The sequence below is a fragment of the Falco peregrinus genome, chromosome 1, assembly GCF_023634155.1.
Source record: "Falco peregrinus isolate bFalPer1 chromosome 1, bFalPer1.pri, whole genome shotgun sequence".
Classification (NCBI taxonomy): domain Eukaryota; kingdom Metazoa; phylum Chordata; class Aves; order Falconiformes; family Falconidae; genus Falco; species Falco peregrinus.
Window position 1 is genome coordinate 130150976 of NC_073721.1, and position 14573 is coordinate 130165548.

At 42.8% G+C, this 14573-nt stretch overlaps 1 protein-coding gene across 7 annotated transcripts in view; it reads right to left on the reverse strand.

Annotated features, from left to right (window-relative positions):
- The window catches only part of CSNK1G1 (casein kinase 1 gamma 1), a 108240-nt gene that overhangs the window by 57169 nt on the left and 36498 nt on the right, over positions 1-14573 (reverse strand). For 5 of the 7 annotated variants that reach the window (XM_055819132.1, XM_055819152.1, XM_055819112.1 and 2 more), the window contains 2 exons: positions 7675-8090; positions 35-75 (listed from right to left, as the gene is read on the reverse strand). In XM_055819132.1, the coding sequence (XP_055675107.1) occupies positions 35-75; positions 7675-7852 (219 nt within the window). In that variant the 5' untranslated portion in view covers positions 7853-8090. Of the gene's footprint in view, positions 1-34; positions 76-7674; positions 8091-9178; positions 9292-14573 lie in introns of all 7 variants that reach the window. The other 2 variants (XM_055819117.1, XM_055819138.1) reach the window with 1 other exon arrangement.

The window sequence follows — 14573 nt, forward strand, 5'->3', positions numbered from 1 at the left end:
AAGTCATTTAAGAACACCTGAAGCTTCTACTTACCAGTTTGATCGCTACATATTCATTGGTGTAGAGATTTTTACCTGTGAAGGAAAAAGAAAAAAATAATCTTTAAGTTTCACATTCAAGCCCTGCAGCTAGACATGACACAGAAACACATCACTGATGGCAAGGAGCTGTCTTTTCTCAATTCCCTGCTGAGGTTTGTTCATGCCTTTAACAAAGTGTAAGCCTCAAAATAGTAAGTTGCAGCAGTTCACCAGGGCAGACAAACACCATCTTCCGCTCAGCATACGGTAATCATGTTTTATGGTAGCACTTATGTTCGATGCAAGCATTTGAGGAGGTATCCCAGACACATTAGGTTTTATTATCCACATCATGCTAAAAAAGTCTGGGGAACACATGAAGAGCCAGAGCATCATTTCATTCAGAAATGCCTTGAATCTGCTAGACACTGAACAATTTTTTCCTATGATTTATAGGGAGTTTCACTACCTTAATCGTGCTGCGTATCAAAGCAACTACTGCAAAGCAGCATGTGAAAATAACTTTTGTACCAACACACAGCTTTTATTTCTTTCTCTACAAACAGGCAGGCAACATGTATAAAATGCCTTCTGCATGCCAGCAGCACAAAGGCAATCCCTGTATTCCAATAAAGCAAACAACTCTCAGTTGCAATACGGTACCAGTGATATTAAAAAATACACTACAAGAACAAACCCCATTCTCAAGACCCCAAAGCATGAAGCAGTGTCTAGTCTGATACTAGCTCTAGCAAGCCCGAAGGGCAACAGCCTAGGATGAGTATAATAAGGCAAGCACACAGACAGCTGTGGGTATACTGTGGCTCCATGACTGAGCCAGAGATGGTACCCAAGTGTACTACAGCTAGAGGTGAATTTTCCCTCCAGGAACCTGTCTGGTGTTTGAACCAAGCCCCTGGCCTCCTTAGCAATCTGCGGCAGAGATGCAGAGCTACAGGTGTCAAGGAGCATCACTCTGCATGTTCTGAAGTTGCCAGTTGTTGTATCATTCACTGTCCTCCAATTCCTCTGCTAGGAAATCTGAGCAATCACTGCCTTCACCTCTTCGCTTTCTCTGACTGACAGCAAACTCTCCTGGAAGAGATATCACTGGGGAAGGATGCTCAGACAGTCCTTGTAGCTGATCTGTCCCATCATCCTGACATCTCTGTTGCTTTTCTGACCTCCTCTAGTCCCACCATATCCTTCAAGGAGGGCAGCCTCCACCACAAAAATCTGCCCATGGTTTTACACAGGGAAATGCTGACCTTCTTTGCCCATTGTGGCTAGCACTGCTACAGCACAAGTCATGCTCTCATTGAGCTCCAAAATTCAATAGCAACCTAGACTGGAAGTTATCAGTGCTTATTTGGAGGATTAGCTTGGCCTGGCTCTGTTACACATTTATTTTCCAGTTCCTGTAATAGATATTGATGCTTAGAACAGACCAACTATTGAGAAAGTCCAGGACAGGGAGTGACATACTTCAGAGCAGGTAGGAGGAGTTCAAGCAGCTCTAGCATATCTATGTGACACCCTTAAAAAACATGCCACGTCCTCCTTTGCATACAGATAGAATGCAACAGCATTGGAAGACTCAAAGACATTATGAACATGAGAGAAGACAAACAGTCATCTTTAAATCCTAAAACACCAGGGGGAAATTTTACTTTAAACAGCTCCATATTTTCTGCATTTAGTTTCTTTCGACACCTTCTGTGCTACATTGCTCAGTGTAGTTTTGGCCTCCAAATTTTGGATCAGGCACTCCCAGTCCAGCCCCAGCACTGAGCCGATTGCTCTAACATCCATCAGGAAATCAACAGTTTTATGTCAAGCTTCAACCTGTTATGGTAACTAGCAATGCTGTTTAACACAGGGCAGACATTTAAATGTGAGGTTAAATATCCTTAGAGGAGGTGTTTTATGCAAGCAGATGTGTAAGCTGAGCCCCAGTGTTAACCCTTGCAATGCAGGGCTGTTTGAAACTATTTCTTTAGGTCTTTTAATAAAAGCTATTATGTCCAGGCTGGAAACAGAGGCTTGAAAGGAGGTTTTGCAGTTGCATCAGGAACACTCAGGCATTCAGAAGTGGCTTCAAAGCACTGAAAGAGCTGAAAGGCCAACTCAGCAGCAAAGCAGGTGGCAGGATAAACTACTTCACTCTGAGACCAATAAGGGCTCCAGCCTCATGCTGTCTGACAGCTGGTGGGGGGAGAACATGCAAAGACATTAAGGGAAGGCAGCCTAAATACACTTAGATTATCTGCTCCGTATTAACTACCAGCAAATGAGTCACATCAGCAGCTCCAGCCGCAGCTCACCCTCTGACACTTCCTCTCCCCCTCCTCTTGACAGGGACTGAGCTCCTATCAGGATGCTCCATTTGAATACACTGAGCCAGACCAAGGGCAGCTCTAGCCCAAATACATGGGAAAGTTGGATGCTTCAGACAGCAAAAACACCAAGAAGGAACACATGGGAACCTCATCCTCCACAGATCCCATGACCGCTGTCACAATCATGGAGATGCACCATTCCAGGGTAGTGCTGGCACTCAGCGTGCAGGGGTGCAAGTCCATCCAGGGAGTGATGGTCCACAGACCATCTAGCAAACTTGGATATAGGATAATACTGGGGAGACAGTGCTCCTCCAAGGCAGAGAAGGAGCTAACACCCTCCGTGTACATGGAGCCGTAATCCAGCCTATTATAGTCTGGTTCATAAGGCTGAGGACAAGACAGAAGATAATTTTAGTAATTAAATTCCTCAGTTAAAATACTGGGATTAGCAAAACACTAGCCTGAGATGTCAGGCTAGCAGCCAAAGGTAAACTAATTAATTCTCCAGTTCATCCCCCTCAAAGCACATGCTTTGCAGAGACTCTGAACTAAAGCGGTGCAAATAGGTCCAGTTCCTGAACTCCAAACCCTTTCTAAAGCTGCAGCCCAAGATTCTTGCTTTGACAGATATGATAGCAAAGCAAATCCCCAAAAATCTTTCCGTTGGCTTGCACCAGACTGAGATCTACCCCTCAGTTTTGCTGTCACACTGCCCAAGGTGTAATTGTTTCTTCTTCCTCCTCTTCCAAGGCAGCACTGGTATTCAAATGGAAGAGCGAAGGCAGTACTGGTTACAGGAGGAAGTGAATCTGCACAGTACAATAAGCCATGAATAGAAGCTACATCTTATCTTAGTAAGACAAAAGATCTGTAATACAGCTGAGATGATATAACTGTGCTAACAAAAGGCCTTCAAGTTCAGGCAAAGCTTTTGATGGAGCAGTGATTAAGTTCATGCCTCAGTTTTGGGTAGCTCCACTGACAATTATGAACTCCATACTCTAAATGAGAAGTGATACATTAAGTCTCCAGCATTCATATGGGAAACCTAACAGAGTGGATTTCTCAAGCCCTGGCAGTAAGATGTGCCAAATACACGGACAGTTTGCAGACCAGAAGAGGAGCCCAAACTGATCAACCTGTCATGTGCACTATTCTCACAGGTCAACGTTAAGAGCCACAAGTACGTGGCTCTCATGAATGATGTGAATCAAAAATGCTTTGACCCTTCCTTCTAGCTTGTTGCTGTAGGAACAATACCTTCTGATGATGGGTCAGGGCTGAGTAATGGAGCAAACATCCAACTAGTCATCCTAAAGACCAAGCAGAGCTCACCCTAGAGAGCACAGCATCCGCAGAGACCAGATCCCACATGCATCAAGAGGTGAGCCCACATTGATTTTGCAGTGCCAGATTTGCTGTCCCTTCTAAAGCACATGTCTCCAAGTAACAGCTCCTAGTGCAGATCCTACCCAGGACCTACTCTTACCCATGCCCTCCACACCTAGCATTATTCTAGAAGCGAAGACAAAACTAGCCCAAAGAACGGATGCTATTATAATTTTTTGTAATTGGTTTTGTTTTGTTTTGTTTGTTTAAAATTCTTTTACTTGTTTTAAAGCAGAGCTCCTGGCTTCAGACTGCAGCCTGGGAGTCAGCTGGGTGGTTCTTGCTTTTGGGGGACACCTTCCTAGACCTGATCAACCTGCTCTGGCTTGGCAATGTACGAATAGGCAGCCTTTCTTCTAGCTCGGGGCTTGCTCCTGAGATGTGCTGAATCTTTGTGAGACCTCTGCGCAACTCACGCTCATTTCTAGACTTCTGGACATTATAAAACTTCTTTGAGCACCACATGAAAACACAGACACCTCCAACAATCCCTTTGGTGCAGCAGCCTATCAAAGGAGGACACATGCAACATACAGGACCTAGGTCTCCTAACATTTTTTTCCCCTCCAAGCAGGGAGAAAAGCTGCATTAATTGTCATTTTTAAGTGATACTTGAACATGCTGTTTTGAAAATGTTTGATAATGTTTGCATTAGAGCAAAAAGATTTGGGCTCCAGTCTACAGCTGCGTCAAAATAAGTCCCCTAGTCAATCCAAAACTTAACGCTTATTTTAGAAAGCCCTCCAACCTACTGAAACCAGAATAATTTTACATTAGTGCCTGTTTAATCGCTTTACTAAGTAAGGGTGCAAAACACTGGGAAAAATGAGACATTTGAAGAGGCTTATTTATCCCCAACATGGCTCGTGGTTCAGGATTTTGGGTACATACAAGAAATACCCACTGGGTAAGTCTGTGAGTCAATATAAGGAGGCAGCTGCCAGGCTCAGCTGGCGATATCTTTTCTAAGGGGAAGTTCATAGCCACGGCATATCATAGCACTAGGTTTAACAGGTTAAATCCCATTTTTCCTGAGCAGTGAGCACCTACTGACATCACACAATTTTACAGCTCAGTGAGCTCGTTCCTCAGGCTGTTTTACATAACGCTGGCTCTCCTATCAGCTCGGGGTGGAGATGCCAGACCTCATAATGGCAGAAGGCGATAACACTTCAGGCATGTTCCAACTCCTAAGGCAGCAGAAGAATTGACTTGGCAGATAACCAGGAGCTGCAAAACAGGGCTTGGCATTGCACAAAATGCAATGCAAGCATGCAGATTCCGGCCCAGGGATGGCAAGCAAGATCCCCTGCTCTTTACTGTCACCATACCCCTGCTAGTAGGTTGAGCTGCTTCGGAAACCAAAGCTCTTACAGACCACCTAATCTGCAGCCTGTCCAAAGAAACGACAACCAGTTAAGCCTATTTCAATCTTATTACTCTGGGCCATACACTCAGTTTTGCATTCATCTTCCCATTTCAGCTCCTCTTCAGGCTGGGATCCAACTGTGCTGCTCGTCACATACTTCAGAAAAGTAACATCCTCATGGCTATCTGTATTTGCAGTGAGAAAGATCAACCCTAAGCAGTGAGCTTGATATTTGCAGAAAACAGCTTCCATACATACATGCCATCTCCTTCCTGAACAATCAGTCCTGGCATGTGATACAAGAGCAGCTTAGAGTGAAAACACAACACCTAAAAGAAGATAAATTCTTCAGAGAATTGGAAAAATATCTTTTCTCCTTGTTTATCAGTATGTGACTTTGCTTTTAGTAACAGAGGAAGAACATTCAGTAGCATTTAACTTCTCCAAAGCCACATAAAAAAAGGCAAAAAGCAGAGGACACACCATTCATCTCTGCAGGACAAAACTGTTATCAGAGACTGGTTTGCTCATATTTCAGGCATGCTCCTTCTTCTTCCCCCCAGTGATAATTAGCATCACATCTGTGCAATAGAAATACCTGATATTTGAGTAAAGAGGAGTTCTTAAATCTATAATAACTGGCAAAAAGCAACAGAGGTTTAAAAAAAGAAGATAAGTAATAGAGCTTCTGTAAGAACCTTACACCTAATTGCCATTATCAGTGCATATGGCTCGTTGCCCAAATACAGCATGCTACTTAGTTAACCAGTATTAACAAAACATTTACACCAGTGTAGTGAAAAAAAAAAGGCCACTCAATTAACAGGTGTTGCTTTTTCCAAGTTAAAACTGAATTTCTCTGTAAATTGACTTTTTCAGAAGTGAAATCTCTTTTGTAAAGTCTGTGGTTTGAAACTATACATTAGTCAGAAACCAAATACCTTTAAACTTTTGAGAAACGTGAAAAAGAAAAACCATGCAAGCAGGATCTGGGCACCAGCCGAATAAATGCGAGAGCTGTATACCTGGAGGGATCTACTACAGCTGCTGAACCTTCAAAGCGGAGCTTGGGTTACAAAGCAATTCACCATCTCCATGGGGATACTGCTATCATGACATTTGCTGCTGGGGAGGCCTCTGCAAATGCAATACAGCTATTCACATTATGTTACTGTAAGGATCCAAACTTATCTCCAGCTGCTAATTATGCTCATGTTCATGAAGGTGGGAGTTTTTGTCCCTGTGCTTGGCTTCTCTCCACCTTTGCAGCATTATCTCTGTTCCTGCAAATCAATAAAACTTGTCTGATGTAATGCTGGAACCAAACTACCTGTTTACTGAGACAGATCATAAGCAAGCTGGTTAATCTTCACACTGTGGTGAAGTGGCACATGCTGAAGATGCAATAGCCAAACCTTAAAATTAAAGATTACATACATTAATCTAAGATTACATAGATTCTGAGCAGGAATCTACAAAGATACTGTCAGTAGTTGTGTGTTATAACACTTTGTTTATCCGAAGCAATTTCCTGACTGATTTACTTACTATCCCTAGTGCCTGATATACAAATGATTTTGTTTTCAATTCTAAATATGTACCAAGTTTGGGCAAATGGCATTTATGTCAGCCAATCTGTCTTCAGCACCCTCAAGTTCACTACCACAGCAATCCAATTCACTCAGCCAAAGAGGAGAAATGCAACTGTTAAGTGAGTCAGGATCAAGACCATCACAAGGTGCTGCTTCTGATCTACAGCAAATACCCCAAAACCACATATTGGGAAGTCAGGGACATGTAATTAAAAACACCAGCTGCTTCCCCCCCCTCATTTAAAAAACAACCATCATCTGTTGAGGATGACTTAAGAGCCCCATGCACTGTGCGCATGGCTCTTAAGTCAACCTAAACAAACGATGCATTAGTGTAGCCATCTGTTTGGCTGACCAGCTGCAAGATGTGGTTAGACAACCAACGGACCACGAAAAATCACAGGCTGCTGGGTCTGTTTGGCAGCTGAGAGGCAGTAGCCAGATGGCCAGTTGGCACAACCTACTCTTTGCCAGCCAGTGAGTCAAACACATGGGACAGATCAGTGAGTGGGTGATGGGTCTGAAACTAGGGCACTGAGGTTAGCGAAGGACATGGAAGAGAGGAGACGTGGCTGAGTTCTGGGAAAGAGTCTCACCCATCACTTTAACAGGGTATCCTAGCTTATGAACAAGAAATTGAAGCAAGATATAGCAATCCAGGCAGTTCAGAAGCTTTTTTCACCTTCGGCAAGACATTCAGCGCTGAGAACAGTCTTCGTTGTTCAGATTATTCAAAATTTGCATCTTTGGCCACTCCAGTACTCTCACTTTGACTTTGTGCAAATAAAAATAACACTAACAGTTACATCTAAGTTAGAAGCTTCAGGTAAGGCAGCTCGACAGTTGGAAAACAAGACAAGCGCACACATTTCTCAAGTGGGGGTAGGTTTTTACTTATTTATATTCCAGTGGTGAAATGCTAACCTGCATAATGCAGGTCGCTAAAATGGTTACTTCTTACCTAGTCTGAGTTCTCCAAAGTTCCCACACCCAATCTTCTTGCCCACTCGGAAGTTGGGTCCCACCATAAGAACGCCAGAAGATGCTGATGAGCTTGGTCGAGAACCGTGCCCACTCCTTCCCGACATTCCTTTTGTCGTCCGCTGCCTTTCATCCTTTTCCCTATTAGGATGGTCCATGATCTTAGTGAAATATCTCTGCCAGCAAGCTGGCAGAGATGAATCGGAGTACGCACTCTTCTCCTTAGGACAGAAATATATATCCAAAAGTATCTGAATCAGGGTTCAAGAAAGTCATGGAAACGCATGGAGTTCTTTTGGCACCGTATCCAGTTTCCTAATGCATCTTGATAATGTACCAAGGGGTCGATTATGTTCTTGAGAACTCAATAAAGGCAGGTTGCTTTTGGTTTCTTACCTGGGGAAAAGAAAAAAGTTATATGAAATAAAAATTGTTATTTTAAAATACCAAGCAAAAAATGTACAACAGGATGTTCCTCCCAGCCTTGAGGAAATTAGCGGCGATACAGGAATTCTACGATTTTCTTAACAGTTTTCTGATAAAAAGCCTTGACATCACGAAGAGATGCAAGGGCTGCTCATCGACTGCTTGCTACTGGAGTTATCAGGACTCACGCGGCACATACTAGCAAAAGCAATTTCAATTACACCAGCATGTCAGGTAGAAACTGCAAGGAGATCACATCCCATCTTTAAAGCAACTGTGAAGTGTAAAGCTTGTTTTCTTCTCACTTCATACATTTAAGAAGTATTACACAAAAGTCAGACAAAAAAAAAAAGTAGTGAATGAAAGCTGCCAAGAAAATATTTAAACACTTCAGAAGTCAAATTCTCCTTCATTTTACATCTTTTAAAGTTGACCTCAGATGCATTTGCTAATTGAAACTGTTGTCTTAGAGATGACCAAAATTAGTAGCCAAAACAAGATTTCTGATTTATAAACGCTATAAATTTTCTGAATGTTGTATCAACATACAATTCACATTACTAATGTGATTTAGTTCCCTAAAAAAATGAGGTTTCAGAAAAACAGACACTGTAATGGAATTGGGTGACTGACTCAAGGGCCAAGATCTTCTCCAGCAGCCTGCATTCATGACTGGCAAATGAAAGCCTGACAGTTCTCCCAGAGAAACTGAAGTACACCTTGCTCCCCCACATCCAAACTTGTCACCACCATAACCCCAAGGGCAGGCAACTCTTGACTACTCCAGAGAGCACACTGGTGCATCTCACAAGCATCAGTTTGCTAACTCTATCAAAAGAGGACCCAAAATAGATGCTTCTCAACTCATGGAGGCCAAGTGGCTCCTCTGTGCACGTGGACCCACCCAGAAGATGCTTGCGGTGCAGTTCCTAAGGCAAGAACTAGAACAAACACACCTGGAGCTAACCCCCACGTCCCAGCACCTACACATACTGGGCTGTATTCCTTTAGGAGTCACTGCTGCATTCATGATTTTCCAGATGTGAATGGAAGAGTACCTGAATAATTTCAGAGACAAGGTTTGCGTCCTACTTCAAGTGTTGGCATCCATGCAGAAGTTTCAATGTTTGCATAGAAGTTAGAAAAAGCCTCCAAAGTCAGCAGAGAAGTGCTAAATGAAACCACCAAAACAAGAGTCAATGTGGAAGGACATCAGCAATCAAACACTATCAGGTATGCCCAGAAACACAACGGTATTTACAGGGGTTCAAAAGCTACTAAGGCAGTTGGCTCAGTCCTCCTGTAGCAATACATTTCTAGAGGATTTAGCAAAGGTTTCTTCTCTTCATATCATGAGATTATGAAGCTAACCTGCCTACTTCCAGTTATTAAAAAATAAGAGGCAGGAATTATCACCCACCCACAAATCAGTGGCACAGAACAAAAGCATTAGCCCTTTAGAAATATGAGTACACTTTCCCCAGCCTTCAACTGTGGTACACTTTCATTTCTAGCAACTTTTGTTTTGATCTAAGGCATCTGTATACAAGGCAGAAGTCATCCACACCAGATCCAGAAAATGCAGGTATCTAACAGTGGGAAATTTGAGTTTCTGAATACTGTACTAGTCTTTAGCACAACTCTGACCTTTTCTACCCATTTCCATTGCTGCGTTTGCACCACAGATGGCACAGTTGTCCCCAGCCTGAGCTTCCTCCCCAGATTTTTTTTTTAAATACTTCCACACACAAAAAAAAAGGCAAAAATTAAACACAGAGAACGCACAACTTTAATACCACTTTGCAAATTATTTCCACTGCTTTTGTTCATGTATTACTGCAGGGGGTTCTATATCAGACAGGGAATGTGCAGGACTTTAAAAGAGGCTCCATCTTTGTAAGAACAATGCTGTGTCCCTCCACATTGTATTAGTTCCTAAAGGTCTCCCTAATAATAGCATAAAGAAACATCCAGACACATGAATGGATGCTTCATGCAACATAACAATCCCACAAAACCACCCCTTGTTAACAGTTGATATTAATGTGTAGAACCTAGCTCAGACTGCACAGGTTACAACCCACACCATGTTTCACCCAGCCTGTGACTCAGCAGCTCTCTTTTCTAGAGTGAAAAGCAGATGAATTCTCACTGTTGCTCTGCACTGTGTCTGCAGCAAATCCAGGAGGCCTGAAAATCATCAGTCATCCGAGAACCACTGTATTGCATCCACACTACCAGTGCGGCCATACCATCCCAGTAGCTGCAGCATCACGCTCCCAGCATGGTACTAAGTAACTTGTGAAATGCCATTCATGATGAAGCACCACTGGCCTAGCTAGAGACAGAGGAGTCTGAGACGTTCACATACAAGAAATTCAAAATTTGGTATTACCAAGCTTTACTCGTACCTCAAGTTAATTCAAGATTTAATATTTAAAACCAAGTATGGATAAGCAGGAAGTATCCATTACTGGCAAACAGGATGAGCTGGTTTTTCATCGTAGACATCCCAACATACTTTCAGCTGCAGCATTCATTCTGAGGGGGTGAGTTAGCGCTGCTTCTCAAAGCTGTTTGTGTAGACACAAGCACAGTTGTATTTGCTTTGTGAAACCCGCTTGCAGAAGCAATGATGATGCTCTATCAGATACCAGAAAAGCACTGTGACTGGACCCCACCCTGACCTGGGAGGAGGGACTGACTTCAAAACAAACAACATAAAGGACAGTCATTGAAACTAAGGAAGTTCATTGCTAAACAGAAATCAAACATGAGGACAGTGATGGAGGGCTTCTAGGACTGGATCGCTAAAAAAGATGAGAAGAACAGAGGAATTCTATGAATAAAAAAAAGTAGTACTTTGGAAAACACACTTAATCCCACCAAAGCCAGAGAAGAGGATTTGTTTCCCCTGGAGAACAGTCATTTTCATCAAGGTTGGATATCCATGGGCAACAACTACAGACCTCACAACAGGGTAACAGGAAGAATTCTCTACTAAGAGCACAGACCCTGCCCACTTTACGCTTGGAGAAAGCAACGCGCAGCGCAGCTCTGTAGACTGAGGAGATACTCCTACGAAGGACTACATGGAAGAGGGGCTAAAAGCTCTGAAAGAAAGAGGCAAAATCTGCATGTCAGGGACAGATTCCAGCACAGGAAGGAGGGATGGTACACTTTTTATAAAGTTATAAACAGATTTTCTTCTTCTTGCTCATTCAGCTAACAGTTACGTGGCCAATAGAGAAGGCAAGAACAGCCAACATAAGCTAAAACCACTGGAAAAAGGTTTCTAAACAACCCTGATGAACATGAGGTGGACTGGGAAGAGACAGGCTGTTTAAGAACGCACAATGTTTTCTTTCCTGCATGATACTAGAAGCCGTTCAATGTTTCTTCTGCCATGAAGTACTACCAGGTTTCAACCTGCTGAGTAAATTGATCCATATAGTGAGGTTGTTTTGCAGCAGAACCTGATACCTAGGTGCAGATTTTTACGAATTTGTTCAGCTACCTGCTGGCAGAACACAGCACCGTTACAGAGAAGCCTTTCACCAGCTATGATTAAGTGAGGCTGAAAGCCGCCAAAAGGCAAAGGCACACAATTTAACACGTTTCAAATAGCTGATACGAGCTGGTCTTGGTTTTAAGTGACTGCAGGGCAGCCAGTGCTCCACCTGTGCTTGATGACACAAGTACATCATTCATCTAAGGGCTGCTCAAGCCTCTGGTGAGCATGAGCCCTCCTGAGCCTCAATACAGCTTCCCCCCTCCGGACTAAGTCTGAACTTGGCTCAAACTCCATGTGTCAAATTTCAGATCTGGCATCAGAAATATACTGCCACATACGCCATCTCGCTCAGTGTATCTCAGATGGGACAAGCAACTCCAGTCTTCTCAGGTAGATTAAGTACAGAGCTCCAACCATGCTTTTTCTGGCTAGTGAAATAAGATGGTAATGGTTACAAGTTACTAACACTTCCATCCTTACCCTGTTCCCCATCAGCGTAAGGTCTCCCCAGGGAGAAGGATGAAAGGTCATGCCTGACAGTTTGCATACACTAAACATCCCCTATCTCAGCTGAAAGCCTCCTGCAAACAGGAATTCAGATCAGTAATGAATGAGTGCACCAAACATTTCATTACCTCTTTATTACAGTCAACCCTACAAGCAAATTCCAGCTGTTGGAACACCAAATCACACAAATATGGCATCAAATATGGCTTTTGAGGACTAATAAAGCACCTGGCTTTAGAAGGAGTGGCAGAAGAATGAAGACTAAACTGTAATTGGAAGTCAGTCACATTAATATTTAAAGATTACTCAGAACATGAGGACTATTTCCTGCCACAATTCAAACTTTTTTGTAACAATTTTCCTTCCTACCTTTCCACTCAGCAAGATTGCTCCTGAAAGTTACTTGCATTTAAACAAAGCTGCATGAAGATATTTCCCTAACAGTGACTCAGTTCAATTCCAGTATTCATTTCACTACAATACAGTTGAAGACTTGGGAACAGTTATTTAATGAAAGATACAGGCTGGGAAGAAAAGTAGTTAAAGCAGTTAGGTAATTAAAAAAACCCCAACTTTGTATCCTACACACTTGAAAACACTTAGGACCCAAGTTCTAAATCACAACCTCACCTCCACCAATAAAACTGCAGCGCTAGAGCTACAAACACACTTCTAGGTGGTGTTGAAGGCAGTTGCTGTTCATGTTGTAATCACTAGCACAGTCTAGCGTGAAGGTAGGTTTAGTTGCCTACCAAGCACTCGTTACAGCACAGACATTGCTCACAGACATCCAGTTTTGTCAATGAAGTCCTTAAGTTTGAAAGCAGCAGTAGTAAAAGACAACGCAAACAAGAGACTGGTGTAGAGAAGCCAAAGCAATCCTTATTCCTACCCTTCAAAGGATAACCTTGCTTCCCTCGTACTGAAAATTTCTTTGACCTACTTGAGATACTCTAGATACCCTCCCAAGATAAGAACAAGAGCTGTCGAAGTCTTGGTTTGTGGCACAATTTCCAAAAACCTGTTCAAACTGAAATTGAAGATGAATCCTCCTTTCTTCAAACCAAATCAAGCAGACCTAATCCAGGTCTGTGTGAGGTTTTGATCCATGAAGGAGTCAATACATGCTAGAAATCAAACTGCAAATGCTTGGCGGATGGATCAACACCCTAACAAGCAAGAGCAGTTCAGCCCTACAGCTCTTTCTTCTTTTAACAGAGGCCTTAAAAAAGCCCCATTTTCTGTTGGGATGAGTAATCTCATCCTACTCTCTACAGAAACAGGAACTCAATTTCTCAAAGAAACTCCAAGATCACTGCTTTAGAACAAGGCACATGCCTTCTCATTGGATTTTCCAACATCCGCCCCATGAGCCTGTCTATTGCTTTTGGTAAGTCTCTTGACCTGGAGAGTGCTTTCCAGACAAGATCTGCTACTTCCTACATGACTTCAGAGACTATAAAATCCTCCAGGGCTCTCAACTGACTTGTTATAAACATACGGAAATGAGATCACCAGCTTCCACCCTCATTCTCTGTAAAAATTAGAGCCTTCAGCGGCAGAAAACTTTGCTCTCTTTGCCACAGATCGGGACAGACCGTTCATCCTCTGGAAAAGGTATAGCCAGGATGCAGGCAATGAGGAATATTTTGAAACCAGGACATATATGATATGTTCACTCACTTTCTCAGCATCTGCCAACTCATTTTATTAGCTTACACCCCTAAGTTGAGAGGAACAAGCTGGCTTTGTGTCCTCTGCTTCACTGCATGCATTAATAGCTTCCTAGGCATCAATGCTCTTCCTCTATTAAAATGCAATTAGTAAACCTTTCACTTACAACTTTGCTTTCTTCTACATGGACACACATCTCCATTGGCTTCAGGTCCCTTCCTTCATGCCTTCTCACCCCACTTCATCTCTTCCCTTCCACGATGTTCCACTTGTTGCCCTGCTTCTACCCAATGCCACCTTCCAACTGGCCCAAACAAGAATTTCTTTCTCCAAAGCCACCTCATCACTCACTTCTGGCAAAGCTGCTGTTCCACTAACAAGACAATAATGATTTTATGGGATCTGCCCTGTTCCTAAGGAGAAAAATCAACAGATAACCAAATATCCTACAGCTTGGTCTGATCTGGAAGAGGATCCTGCTCTTGGTGCATGGCTACCTACCCAAGCTAGGAGGACAGAAGGAGGCAGAGATTGAATGGTTTCTCCACTCAGCCAGGAAAAATAATTTTTTCTTTTTTTCTTCCTTTTTCTCTCCCACTCAAGATCTTTCTGGTTACCTGTTATGACAGTATATTTCAACTACATGCCTGTATCCCAACAGTACCTCCAACACAGAGGAGATCAGCATTCATCTGTGGTTTCCAAAACAGCACTAAACTGACCTGGTTTCAGTGTCCTCAATGTTGTGCAAAACAACA